Source organism: Pterocles gutturalis, unplaced genomic scaffold (assembly GCF_000699245.1).
Source record: "Pterocles gutturalis isolate BGI_N339 unplaced genomic scaffold, ASM69924v1 scaffold23211, whole genome shotgun sequence".
In the NCBI taxonomy this organism is placed as follows: Eukaryota; Metazoa; Chordata; class Aves; order Pterocliformes; family Pteroclidae; genus Pterocles; species Pterocles gutturalis.
In genome coordinates, this window is record NW_010106124.1 from 1 (window position 1) to 13,091 (window position 13,091).

The 13,091-nt window shown below is 42.7% G+C and overlaps 1 protein-coding gene across 2 annotated transcripts; it reads left to right on the forward strand.

Moving 5' to 3' along the window:
* Positions 1 to 162: 162 nt before the first annotated feature.
* Positions 163 to 12,345, forward strand: LOC104459272 (regucalcin). 2 transcript variants are annotated; one of them, XM_010087679.1, is made up of 6 exons: positions 163 to 325; positions 3,539 to 3,721; positions 5,013 to 5,228; positions 6,734 to 6,865; positions 11,251 to 11,405; positions 12,129 to 12,345. In XM_010087679.1, exons 1-6 carry the CDS (start codon positions 163 to 165, stop codon positions 12,177 to 12,179), a joined length of 900 nt encoding a protein of 299 aa, XP_010085981.1. In that variant the 3' UTR covers positions 12,180 to 12,345. The 2 variants fall into 2 exon arrangements, with proteins under 2 accessions (XP_010085981.1, XP_010085982.1); XM_010087680.1 differs by lacking the exon at positions 5,013 to 5,228 and having other exon boundaries at positions 12,129 to 12,179.
* The last annotated feature ends 746 nt before the right edge of the window (positions 12,346 to 13,091 follow it).

Sequence of the window (13,091 nt, forward strand, 5' to 3'; positions counted from 1 at the left end):
CAAATAAGCGCCGTTGCTCAGTGCGCTTCACAGGTAAAACCCTTCGGGAGCGGAAACGCGTCTCCCAACCGGCCGCGGGCACAAACGACCCGGGGGTGGGTTTTTATACGCGTTTGCTCTTGACAGACGGACGTACAACGTGAAATGATTTTTCCTACAGGAATGTCGTCCGTTAAGATCGAGTGCATCACCAGCGAGTCCTGCCGGCTCGGGGAGTTGGCGGTGGGGGACGAGCAGGAGGGCGCGCTGGTGTTCGTGGACATCACGGGCAGGAAGGTGTGCCGCTGGAGCGCCCGCGGCGGGCAGGCGCAGACCGTCTCCGTGGGTAAGGAGCAGCTGGAATAACTCCTCGGCTTGGACTTCTGAGCCCTGTGGGGTGCTGCGTCCCTGCTGACCGTGGGCTCCTGTAGGGGTGGGGGCTATGTCCCTCAAACAGCTGCTTGGTGCTCATCTTCTGGAGAGTTTTCCCTAAAAGCTGATTTTTCCAGGCCAAGGAAGACACTGGGGCTTGTGCTATGCGCAGCCACTGGATACCAGCCAGACTTAGTCCTGAGAGCTTTTAGTATGATTTTGTGGTATTGGGTGACATTTGATCTACTTCTCTTTCCTATAAGTTGTTCATAACTCTCTTTTGTTCCCTCTTTGTCCTAGAGGTAAATTTTTGCTGTTGATATCTGTGAGATTTTTGTTACTGATTTGAATGAGCAATGCCCATAATACATTATTTATGGGAAGCAGATTTACCATAGTGATTTAAGATGATTGCTTTGAGCAACCTGATCTAGTGGAAGGTGTCCCTGCCCATGGCAGTGGGGTTGGAACTCAATGATCTTTAAGGTCCTTTCCAACTCTTAACCATTCTATGATTCTATGATTATATTTTTTTAAGGTAACAGTGTCACCAGCTAGAGTCTTGATGGTTTAAGTATTTATTCCAGAGAGGAAGGGATGTGCTATCTCTTATAAAGTAAGAGTTGCAGATTTACTTCTGGATGTGATAATGTAAACATTTGTCTGTCTAAAGACAGCTCCTTAAGCAGTTGAAGTACTCATATTTATTACTCTCTCATGTTCAGTAACACTTGGTGAAAATCACTTACTTTTGCCCACCCATGAGCTGTTCCGTTATTCATAGTAAATTGATCTGGGCTGATCTGCCCTTCCAATTACTGTAGTTACCAGTTTTAAGATGAGAGAAGGCCCGATGCTAATTTTGGAAACATTGCTTCCCAAACTTATTTCCTCTTACCTTAACCAAGGGAGTGTGCTTCTTCCTCCCTCCCCCCCAGTTTGGACCTACTCTCATAGATACAATGTTTTGCATGTGGCCTCTGTGGAGATGTAGAAAGGATAGTGGCTGAAGTAGCTACTTTTTTAAAGAAAAAAAAAAAAACAACAAAGCCCAAAAAACCAAACACAACTTTGTTTTGTTTCCTCAAATTAGTAATAAAATGGTTATAATTAATAGCTGTGCCTTTGGGAACACCATGATCAAAAGGCAAAAAAACCACCCGGAACAGCCGAAGAGTGGTATGTGATTAAAATAGCGGGTTGTTGTCCAAAGTGGAAACTGAGTGAGAAATTACCCATTACTGAAGCTTATAGAGAATTATGACAACCCCACACTTAGCAATGACTTCAAATGCCCGTTTCAGCTCCCCAGGGAAAACACCACTACATGCATAACTATAGGGGGGGAGACCTTATGGTCAGTTTTCTGTTTGGCATAAAATGGTGCTGCATATAAATCAGTTCCTGTGGATGTTGTTTAACAAAGCCCTTGGGGATGGGGATGGCTGCGGACTGAGACACTCGCTCCTGCTGTATGTGTGCAGTGAAGAGCAGGGTGGCTGCATCCGTCTCTCTAGCCTGATAAATGCCTTTCTCTTGGGGTGCTCTGTTCGGAAGGTATGGGGCCGCTCTTGTGGCTGTAGGGGCACTGGGGGGACAGGCAGGCAGGGGTACACAGGCTGCTGTGTCTGGGGACTGATCTCCCCCCAGGGTGGGAGAGAGGCCCTAGGGGGCTGCCTGGGTGGATGGGCTCCTGTGGGCCACGGCCCCAGGTGTTTTGCAGGGAATGCAAATGGAGAGTTGTGTTCCCACACTCTGCTGATGAAGGCCCTGCTGCTGGTGCAGGCAGAAAAGCACTCTGGTTGGCGTGGTTGCTGGCAATCAGAAGAGCAACACAATGAGTTCCTTTGGCGGGTGCCAGGCACGGCTGAGGGGACTCTCTCTGTGCTGTCACGGGAAGGAAAAGTGTCACCCACTGGCCCAGGGTATATACACGAGCCCAGACCACCAGCAGCCTCAGCAGTGCGGTCACACGTCTCTAGGTGAAGGTGTTGCTTGAGTTGAGCTTGAAATCAGGTGTGCATCTTGGGTGTTGGGGACAGATGGCATTTGGATTTCTAGCACAGTGGTGTCGCTGCTGGGGCTGCAAAAGCTGGGAGTGCCGTGAGACAAGCACAAGCAGCCAGAAAGGAGCAGCTCCTCTTGGCAACAGTAGTGGCTGGTGGTAGTTGCAAGTGTTTGTGAAAATATTACCTAATTGTAACTCTCCAAAGCTATAAATACAGTAAATGTTTTATTTTTAAATTAGAAAGTTGTCTCTTAGTCCTATGCATGTTCCTAAGTCTTGTCTGTTAAATACTATCCCAGATACCATTGCCCTGTTTAAAGCTATTATTCTATTATTCTTTATATTGTGCCTGGCTTTTACAGAAGTGTTATCTTCATAGTCATTTATCTGTTTGGTTTGGTTTTGGTGGTGGGTTTTTTTGTTTTGTTTTGTTTTGTTTTTTTGTAATTCCTTTATAATAACCTGCAATTGAGGTTTTGCAGCATAATAGCTCAAATAAGTATAAACTAACCATGGAGCATTTACTAATTTTCTATTTTGCTTTAACTCTTGGAAAGCTCTGCTACTCCTTGGTGTGTTTTTTGTGCTGCTGGAGGCATGTCTGAACTGCATGGCAGAGTGTGATGCAGAGGGGTGGCTCTCCTGCCCAGTGTGACCTGTCCCAGTGCAGAGATACTCTCTATCTCCATGAGTTGTGACTAAATGGCCATGCAGGGATGATTTATGCAGGAGCTGGGCTAAACAAACACAGTTGCTACAGAGCTCTTCTGCAATTAATTTTTCCTTTGGGGAGAGGGGAACCCACACAGTAACGCGTCATAAAAAATATGTGCCTGTATCTGTCCCCCTTTTTATGTTCTGTTAAAGCACCTAGCAGAACCAGGTGCTGGTAATGAAGCCATGGTCATACTCATGTTCCCTGAGTTTATATGTCCCAAACAGGTGATTATCTTTGTAGCCATTTTCTGTGTGTGTTAAGTATGCCTTTTTTTTTTTTTTTTTTTTGTGAAAGGATCTATTTCTATGTATTTAAACATCAGTTTTGTTGGTAGAAAACAGGTTGTTTCTCTTGCCTGTGGTATCACTGAGTTTGGTGTGACTGCTCGCACATCTAAAGTGGGTAGAAAAGAAATGTCTCTCCATAGCACATACCTTTTTTCCATTTCACTCTGTTTCTAGATGCTCCTGTGAGCTCCGTGGCTCTCCGGAAATCTGGGGATTACGTCATCACCCTGGGAACCAGGTTTGCTGCTTTGAAATGGAAAGAGCAGCTGGTAACCACCATTACTCATGTTGACAAGGATAAACCAAACAACCGATTCAATGATGGGAAAGTAGATCCTGCAGGGAGGTATTTTGCAGGTATGCTGCAGGCAGTTCCTTCTTTCTGCTGCTCCCTTAGTTTGTGATGACAACATGCAGTGATCAGTTGTAGATGCGGCAAATGTTCGTTCATAGTCAAATGGTGGGGATTTTTTTGTGTTGTTGTCTTTAGGCAGAGTTTAATCCCATTTACAAATCTGATTGTATCACCTGGACACCATCTAATCAGAACTATTTTTTTAAAAAGAGCCCCACTATTCAAAGCTTGCCTAGTTTAAGACGCTGGCCTTGTCTCCTCCCTGTTGGCGTGCTTGTTTTGGATACTGGCAGGGGGCCAACAGAAAATACTTTTCCAGCAAGAAATTTATGATATCGTGGGGTTTGTTCTTCATAAATCAGAATTTACAGATGGTGTTTCTAAAACAGTGACTGTTCAGCCTGGAGAGGAGAAGGCTCAGGGGGATCTTATCTGTGTGTATAAGTACCCGAGTGGGGGACAGTAAAGAAGATGGAGCCAGGCTCTGCTCATTGGTGCTCGGCGACAGGACCAGAGGCAATGGTTACAAACCAAAATTCTGGAAATTCTGCTTAAATGTAAGAAAACTCTTACTGAGGATGATCAAACAGTGGAGCAGGTTGTCCAGAGAGGCTGTGGGATCCCCTTCCATGGAGATACTCAAGACGCAACCACTGCCCTGAGCAACCCGTGGTGGCTGACCCTGCTCTGAGCAGGAGGTGGGCCCAGGTGATCTCCAGAAGTGCCCTCCAGCCTCAGCCATCCCGTGATCCTGTCTTCCTGGTTTTTGAAACACCATTCTGTGCATCTGCCCTGTAGTTGGGTCCCCAGGCTTACCTTAACTTGCTTTTACCCAGCCTCTCAAGAGCTAGTCTCAGCTGCCAACTTCCAGCCACAGTGATGAGATTTGTTTTTGAAGAGGCTTTAGTAAGACACATTCTGAGGGAGGAGGAATTTTTTTTCCAGTCTCTCTGCTCTACAAGACGTTAAGATTTGTGGGAAGTTAAATGCTGACCACACCTTTCTTAACATTTGAATGAGTGAATAAAATGTTTTGCAGAAATCATGCTGCACACCATTCCTGCCACGGTTCAATGAAAGAACCCCAAAGGCTGTGTTTTGTCATCTTCTGATAAAAGCAAGCACTTTTGAATTCTACCTTTCTCTTTTGCTTTTAACTTGGTTTCTTCCCTGAATTTCTGCAGCCCCTGCACTGCTCCCTTCTACGTTGGTGGTGTGGTCGTCATCCCAGCGAGGGGCTGCCACCAAACGTAGTCAGTCTGAACCTGCTTTCTCCCCTTTGGCTCTGCACAGGTACGATGGCTGAAGAGATTCGACCTGCCGTGCTGGAAAGGCACCAGGGCTCTCTGTACACACTCTTCTCCGACCACTCAGTAGTGAAGCACTTTGATCAGGTGGACATTTCTAATGGGCTGGACTGGTCGCTGGATCATAAAACCTTCTTTTACATTGACAGCTTGACCTACTCTGTGGATGCCTTTGATTATGACCTCCAAACTGGAAAAATTGGTATGAATTGTTGTATTCTGAAATAATTGTTCGTGGCTAAAGATGGTGATGTTTGTTTCCATTCTGGTTATTATGGAGAGATGATCAGAGCTTTGGGAGCGCTTCTTCAGAAACTTCATTAGAACAAAACAACAGAACCCATATTAACGTTCATCTGCACCTGTGTAGGCTTCTGGCTCAGACTAGTCAGAGGCTGTTGGTAATATTATAAAGTATTTAAATTGTGTGGCAGAGTTTGAGTAGTAATCTGGGTTACAGTTACTAAACACAATGTGTATCTGATCTTCCTGTGTAAAAAGGGGAAAGTTTTTCTTGTATGCCTAGGTTTCTGTGTCTGCATTCTGTTTCTTATTACTGACAGCATAGGCAAGGTAACAGAAAGCTTATAGTCTTGTGGAAAGCCTCTGCTAGCTTCTCTAGATTTTTTTCACTCCATTTTATTTTTTTAAAATATAAACTCTTAAATGAAGATTCTGCAGACAGAGCTAAGCAACAACTGGAAAGCAGTAACTCCTTCCTTCATTTATTTAAAACAAAACAACCCCTTAAGGGCTTCTACAAGCTTGGGCAAAAAAAAAAAATTAATGTGATTTGGAGAAATAATTTGCTTTTGAGTACATGGACTGCAGTATTTTTCTTTGAAAGAACCCAGTCGAGTTGATATTTAGTTGTAAGACCTTGAATTTAAAAGTAATTTTAGGTATAGCATCTTGTCTTGATGTTGCTCTGCTATAGCTTACAATTGAATTTTTCTTTAGGAAATAGGGTGGTTCTTTCTCACCAGTGCTTGCTCGCTCTCTTTCTGCGGGCAAACCAGCAACCCCCAGGAGCACAAAAGAAACTCATTAAAAATATTGCTACATATGAGAAACATTGAAGTTGTAAGAGCATAAAATAAACAATGTTGGAAAGTTGGTTTTAATTTTCTTTAATAACAGTGGATAAAAGTTCAGATAGAGCTGTTTGTTTTTAGGTTGACAGTATGCCTTTGAAGTTGATGCTTTTCCTAACTCTGTGTTTGTATAAACTCTCAGTTTATATGTTTGGAGGTCAGTTTTGTATTGGAACAGTGATTATTGGCACGTTCCAGCAATCTGTTGGAAAAGTCTCCAGTTCTCCAACTGGAAGCAACCCATTCTGGAAATGATCCAAACTGCTTTTAGAACAAGTAATTAATTTTCTGAATATATATAATATTAATTTATTCAGTTATTCATTTAATATTGTAAGTAGGAAGCATGAGCTGTGCACTAGAAGAGAACACCAGAAAAAGGGATTATATTTTCAATGGATAGGAACTAGATCTACAGGCTTTCATGCTCAGAAACAACTGTCTTGGGAAACGAACAAGGCAGCAGATGCGATCTATTTCTTTCACACCAAAGAACTCAGGACTTCAGCATAGCTTTTGAAAATAATAGTACGAATAACTCTGCTGGGCTGTGACTGATAAAAATTTTAACAACTATCTTACTTAGGCTTGTTGTGGTTTTTCTACCCTGCAGGCAACCGTAGGAGTATATACAGACTGGAAAAAGAAGAAAGCATTCCTGATGGGATGTGCATTGATACAGAAGGCAAACTCTGGGTAGCTTGTTATGATGGTGGGAGAGTGATTCGTCTTGACCCTGAGACAGGTAAGTCCTTGCAAAGGGTGGACCACAATTCTGTGTTAAAAAAAAAAAAGAAAAAGACAAAAACAAACAAAAAACAACCAAACAAAAAAACCCCAAAACCCCACAAAATCTGAAGAAACAAAAGCAAAGAATGAGAGGTGGGTTTTTTCCCCTCACAGAAATGGTATATCTGCTCTTTTTAAAACATTACTTTTTATTTTAAAGCAATTATATGTCCCTGCTAACAAAAGTTAGCTTTGTAAATAAGTCTCCTTTGTTCCCAGCCTCTGTTGTGTTGAAAAACTTAAAGCTGCTGAGGGGATTAACGTTAGATTTGCAAATCATTTGAGTGGGCATCCTCATGCATCCTCCAAACTTAAGATCGGCATTTACCTTATAGACAAATGACGTGGAAGAAAATGAATAAGCCATGAAACGGCAAAGATTTCTTAATCTCTTTTTTTGTCTTGTTTCTTCAGCATGGTGTATTATTTTGGGCAGCCTACTGAGGTTAAGCCCCACATGACATTGATGCCAGCGACATTTTTTTATTGTTGAAAATTATTTATGTGATAATTTTTGCAATTGAAATAATAAAAAATATTTAATGAATTCCACAGCACTTTATAATTCCCACAGTAACATCTTGGGTGTGCCCATTGTCTGAGTCTGTCATGTGTTGCTACACTCATTTGGACTTTGGTGGTCTGCCAGGCATGGTTTAGTCTGGGTAAAAAGCACTTGTGAAGCACTTCAGAGAGACTGAACCACACTGTCTGCAAGGGACCAGTTGGTGAGAATGGGAGCGTGATTTTGACAGATACCAGACAGCACAGCTTTACGACATGCAGCATAGGAACAACAACTGCACTGGGTTGCATCTGGGGTCTCTTGAACCCATGTCCAGCCCTAACAGAAGTTTTGGTGTTTTGCGGGGCTGCAGATTCAGGGATGCCAATGTCCCTTGACGCGTGCTGCTTCTGCAGTGCACGGCAGACCCTGGCATATGCGTGCACCAGATGGGTCAGGCCACTGCCTCTCTTCTGACTCTGCTGGAACCTCTTACTTGAGGTTCAGGCTATGCTTTTCACCTCACCTTTTGATTTGTACCCATCCAAGGTCTTGCCAACCTGCAGGACTTCCTCCTGTCCTGCAGAGTCTGCACCTCAACTGCAGGAGGAGGAAGCTCCAGCTGGGAGATCCCAGCAGCTCTGGGACCTGTTTCTGATCCCACATCCTCCCCCTTTGGTGGGCAGAGCACTTCTTGACGACCTCTGACAGCCCTTTGAGTGCCCTCCTGGATCAGTGGACTCTTGCCATTTTTCCCCCTCTGGTCACTGTTTCTATCTTTTTCTTCTCTGGCCTTCCCCTTCTTGCTTTTTGTCATGTTTTCTCTTTCCTCCTCCCTTTTGGAGGTGTTTTCTTAAGGGAAAGTTAATGGGAATAGTGTCCATAAGCAGATGCCTAGGGAGACTGTAAGAATAGATAAAGCAGAGTGCATAACCCTAGTGCATTCCCAGCTTTCAACTATGCTCAGCCCAGGGGCTTTTAGAGCAGGATGTGATTTTGATGTATCAGTAACTGCCAATGGATTTTCAAGTTTCTGTGAACTTGTTCTGTCTCCCTTCGCCCACGTAAAACTCCCAGCACTGGCAGCAAGCAGTAGCAGGAAGTTTCACAGGTTAAGTGTCAATGTCGGGAACAGCCACTGTCTTCGTTAATATCTCCTGCTTATCTGCCCTCTCTGCACTATCTAAAGTAATATTTAAAATCTGAAATTTGCTGAATTCTGAGTGAATTGTAACTATTATAGGGAGATGACCCAGAAAAGGGAAGGTTTTGAGGTTCAGGGTGAAGCAGCTTTTCAGGTCTAGGCTTCTTTAGCTTAGATAGCTGCTGCCTTTAGGTTCAGGATGTGCTATGGGGAAAGGCTGTGACAACTGATCCCACTGGATTTGCGAAGGGCTCGAAAGGGATGTCTAACTTGTACGTTGCCAAGTCTTGTCTTATCTTCCAGTCACTGAGTGACCTACTAGTTTAATGCAATAATGTACTTTAATTAGGAATTAATATTTTCCCATTCTTCCTAATGAATGCATTTTATAGCCTTTGTACAGGATCTAAAAGATTTGCTAAGTTTCTCTCTTCTACAGAAACCGAGCATAGATGACTACTTCAGGTGGATTTCAGAGCATCTAGGCACAGATTTTCTTGCATCTCTAGGAAGACATTGCTTATTTTAGCTTTGTAAACAGTGTCTTCTGGGCCATTATCTGCTGAGACCACTCTGCAAGTATAGTCAAGGTCTCTTCCCCTGTCTCTGTGCTCATGCATCTTCTACAGTGCATGTTTTCTCCCTTTTGATGCCGTCCCTACTCATTTTCTCTGAGACTTGGTGTCAGCCAATTTCTAGGGTGTCCTTGGGAGCATTTTGTAAGCCACCATGTAGCCCTGTAATCCTTCCACTGCCAGCTGACTGGATAACCGCAAAGTTCTCCTAGAGCCAGTTGGCAGGAGTGTTGTCTTGGGACTCATATTGGTACTTGTCGCTCCCAGGCAACAGACAGGACTTCTTCTCTTCCAGTTTTCTGGATATTTTGAAGAATCTGCTCTTCTCGGGGAAGTAACAAGTAACCTGACACGCACATAATCTCTGACAGCCTAAATGCCATTGCGCTGATTTTGATTATTTTTTTTTACTTTGATTTTGATTTTTAATTTGGCCATTGTGGGTCCAAATGTGTGCCAAATAAATTTATTATACAGCATCAAGAATCCAAGAGTGCTCAAACTTTCCAGGCTGTTACATACAAGAGGCTCTTTCACCGCCGCTCACTTGCTTTTTTCCTTTATTTTTTGGGGGATTGAAAGAGAGTTTGAAAGTATCCAGCCCTTGTGTCAGGGTTTTTGGTGAAACAAAGACAATTCTGCTCATCTTTCTTAGTCCAGTTCTCTGGATGTACTGGTTATATCTATACTAGCAAGTAAAATGAGTGAGGGAATGTCCTTTAGTCCTGCATCATATGGCATATTGTAGCTTATTTTGCACAGCCAGGCTGTCTTCCCACACCAAAGCAGAGCCCAGACTGTCTCTGGGGAGCAACATACCCAACTAGGTGGGTGAAAATTGTGCCAGGACTGCACCAACAGCTTAATGTGTCACTGTTTTGACCTATGCCTGTCCCTGTGCCCAGCTTAGTGATGTGGTACAGGTGGACTCATTTGATGTGTGCTTTTGTCAGTTCATTGCAGTGCTGCAAGGGACCAAAGCATAGTTTGTTGGGTGAGGGAAAAGGTTTTAGAGCACAGAAAAGGGAAAACAGGTGCTTGCTTTGATAAGCACCTCCTGGGAAATGGTGCCCCACATTGATGTTGACCAAAAACTTCTCATAGGTTTTAAATGGACCAAACTTTCCACTTTTTCTTTCTCCTTGTAAGGTTCCCAACATCAGAGTTACTCTCCTGCTATTTCAACACATGGCTAAACAGTTAGTTACTGTAAAGGGGACCAAGCCCTTTATACCTGCAAATGAGGGACAAGGGAAATTGCATATTTTGTAAGGACACGCATGTGCTTTAGCGTACTTCTAGAAAGAGAAATTCAATTGTAGGTAAGTAAAGTAGGCATGATGAGTATAAGTACTTATTAACCAGAATTAGGAGAAATTTTAGAAAAACCTGCTGTAAGGTGTCTTGACAGCCTTCTGGTTAAGGCTGGAGGCAACCTGTTTACTACTGTCATCAGGACAGTTGCTATTTGTTGGTATTAAAAATGTGTAATATATTTATGGTAGCACTAGTTTCTTGTAAACTTCAGACATGTCCCATGATCCCTAATCTATGCAAGCTTGATTTGAAAGGCTATTGAAATTTCAGGAAAAACTTCTAGGAATTAATCTTCCTTAACTGCAGGCAGCAGAGGTGTATCACGAGGTACGCTTCAGTAGAGCTGCACGAGTTCTGCTCGCTCCAGGCTTCCTTTGTAGTTAAAAGTAGGTAAGTCAGCAGGTCTAGGGCGTGATTCTGGTGACCTATTTTGGGGAGGAATTGCATCCCATTTCCATTGACCACACGGTCAGCCTAGATGATGAGCTCTGATACAGATGTCTGTGCCGTGGTTGTTAGCATTTAATTAGAGGACAGGCTGGCATCGAGGGTGGGATTTGTATGTGATAACTGAGAATGAAACTTGTCAAATGATGCATCATCAACAACACGGCTTACATAAGTCTGGTTTCTCCCTGTCATGGTGCTCATCAGTATGCTGAAACTCACCATGGGACCTCCCCCTGCCCTGGTACCTGCTTTTGTGGCACACTTGGCTCCATGCCGGTTATTTGCAATAATTTGTTTAAATTTCATGTCATAAGTAGACAACCAGGAAATGGCATGCATTTTTTCTCCAGGAAAAAGACTCCAGACTGTGAAACTTCCTGTTGACAAGACAACTTCCTGCTGTTTCGGAGGAAAGGATTATTCAGAAATGTATGTGACTTCTGCCAGTGACGGGATGGATAAAGAGTGGCTTTCACGGCAACCGCAGGCTGGTGGGGTTTTCAAGGTGAATGATACTTTTTCCTGTCATTTTAGAATGCCATTTTTTTCCCTCCTGCATTTTTCAGGTAGCAAACCAGTTGTAGTGGTGGGAAGAAGGAAGAGGGTGGCTGTTAGAACATTAGTCCCATATGTTAAGCTATTGTTGGTATTTTCAGTTCCTGTTGCAGGATGAGAAAGTCAAATGTATTCAGAGATGTGAAAATACTTTTGGGTTTAAAATTTGTAACAATGCTGATACTGCAAATTTTCTGTTTATCTTTCTACTGCTCCCCCTCCCAACACAGTTCCAGTTTTCTATTTATTGTGGAAAGAATGTGTAAATACTTCTTGTGTCTTAATCAGTGGCGGATAAAAGCATCTGCTTTTTATTTACTTTCTAGTTAGTTATAACTAAATTATCTCTTTAAAAATTCATCACCTTGGCTTTTGTTTTAAAGCCCTGCTCTTCCATGCGTATGCATACCAAAGGCTACATTGTGAACTGCAGAATTAAGGCTTAGTAGTATCTGAGAAGAGGCTTCTGGGGAATGGACTCTGGCCTGTGACTACCGAGCTTTAGAGAAAAGAGGTTCCTGTCTGTGAAGAGCTGCTGTATACAAAATATCAAGTTGGAGGACACAGTCCTTTTCTAAATTAAAGCATGTTTGTTTGTGAAAGAAAATAAAATGTCTGATAGTGGTGAATTAACACACTTACTTTTTTTTTTCCCCCCTCTCTTTTTTAATAGATAACTGGGCTAGGAGTGAAAGGAGTCCCACCATATCCGTTTGCAGGTTAAAGATACACTCTGCAGCACGGATTAGAGAAGACTGAAGTAAGCAAGACGAGTCAGAAGGTCTTATTCTGGTGTTGAACATATTTTGCTTTGAAACCATAACACAATTATAATATCTCATCAGGGAAGGATGAAAAGCTGCTGAAATACATGGAATATTTTAAAACTGATCTTTTTTTTTTCCACCTTGAAACTCTATTACTTTAAATATCTGATGGTGCTTTTCCTGTTGTGCTAAAAAGATTCTCACCTTAATAAACTACTGAATACTGTAATTTTCTTTTATGATTAAATAATGTTTTAATATCTTTTCTTGTTATTGTTTTTATTCTACCATCCCATTTGCAGCTTGTGCTATATTGATTTACTGATTAAACTACTTGTAGTGTCTCTTTTACGTATTTTCAAAATTGCTCATAAAATATCAATTTGTGATCTTACCACCGCTTTTACTGGAATTTCATTTTTCCCACAATGTTCTCAATAACGGAAACATTAATGCTGATTACTGTGTGTCTGCAGCTTCCCTTTTACATTATATTTTTAAGGCCCCAGCTGTGGTTGTGCTAGAGTCGATCACCATCTCTCCCCAACGCATGCCATTATGTTGCTCATTTTGTTAAATATAAAACGAAACTTTTGGGATCAAGAACCATATCTTTGTCCACCCTCTGAAGATCTCAGCCTGTTCTGGGGAGATCCCTGATGACAGGAAAGCAAGCATTCTTGGCCATTGGTGTTTAAAAGAAAGCACTACTTGCGCATACCTTCTGCTGGAACAAACCCCCCCAGAGCAGCCAGAGAGGCAAGAGGGGCCCGCATGCCCAAGTGGCCACTGCTTCTACGAATGTGAGGGAAAGGGAAGTTTTATTGTAGTTTCTTCACAGTACCTGTTGTAAATGGCAAGCTTATTCA

What these genes read in the sequence shown, in the direction of transcription:
- LOC104459272 (XM_010087679.1), top strand. Translation starts at nt 163, where the DNA reads ATGTCGTCCGTTAAGATCGAGTGCATCACCAGCGAGTCCTGCCGGCTC. An exon ending in TGCAGGGAGGTATTTTGCAG is followed by an intron (nt 3,722 to 5,012) that starts GTATGCTGCAGG and finishes GGCTCTGCACAG; the next exon opens with GTACGATGGCTGAAGAGATT. An exon ending in TCGTCTTGACCCTGAGACAG is followed by an intron (nt 6,866 to 11,250) that starts GTAAGTCCTTGC and finishes TTTTTTCTCCAG; the next exon opens with GAAAAAGACTCCAGACTGTG.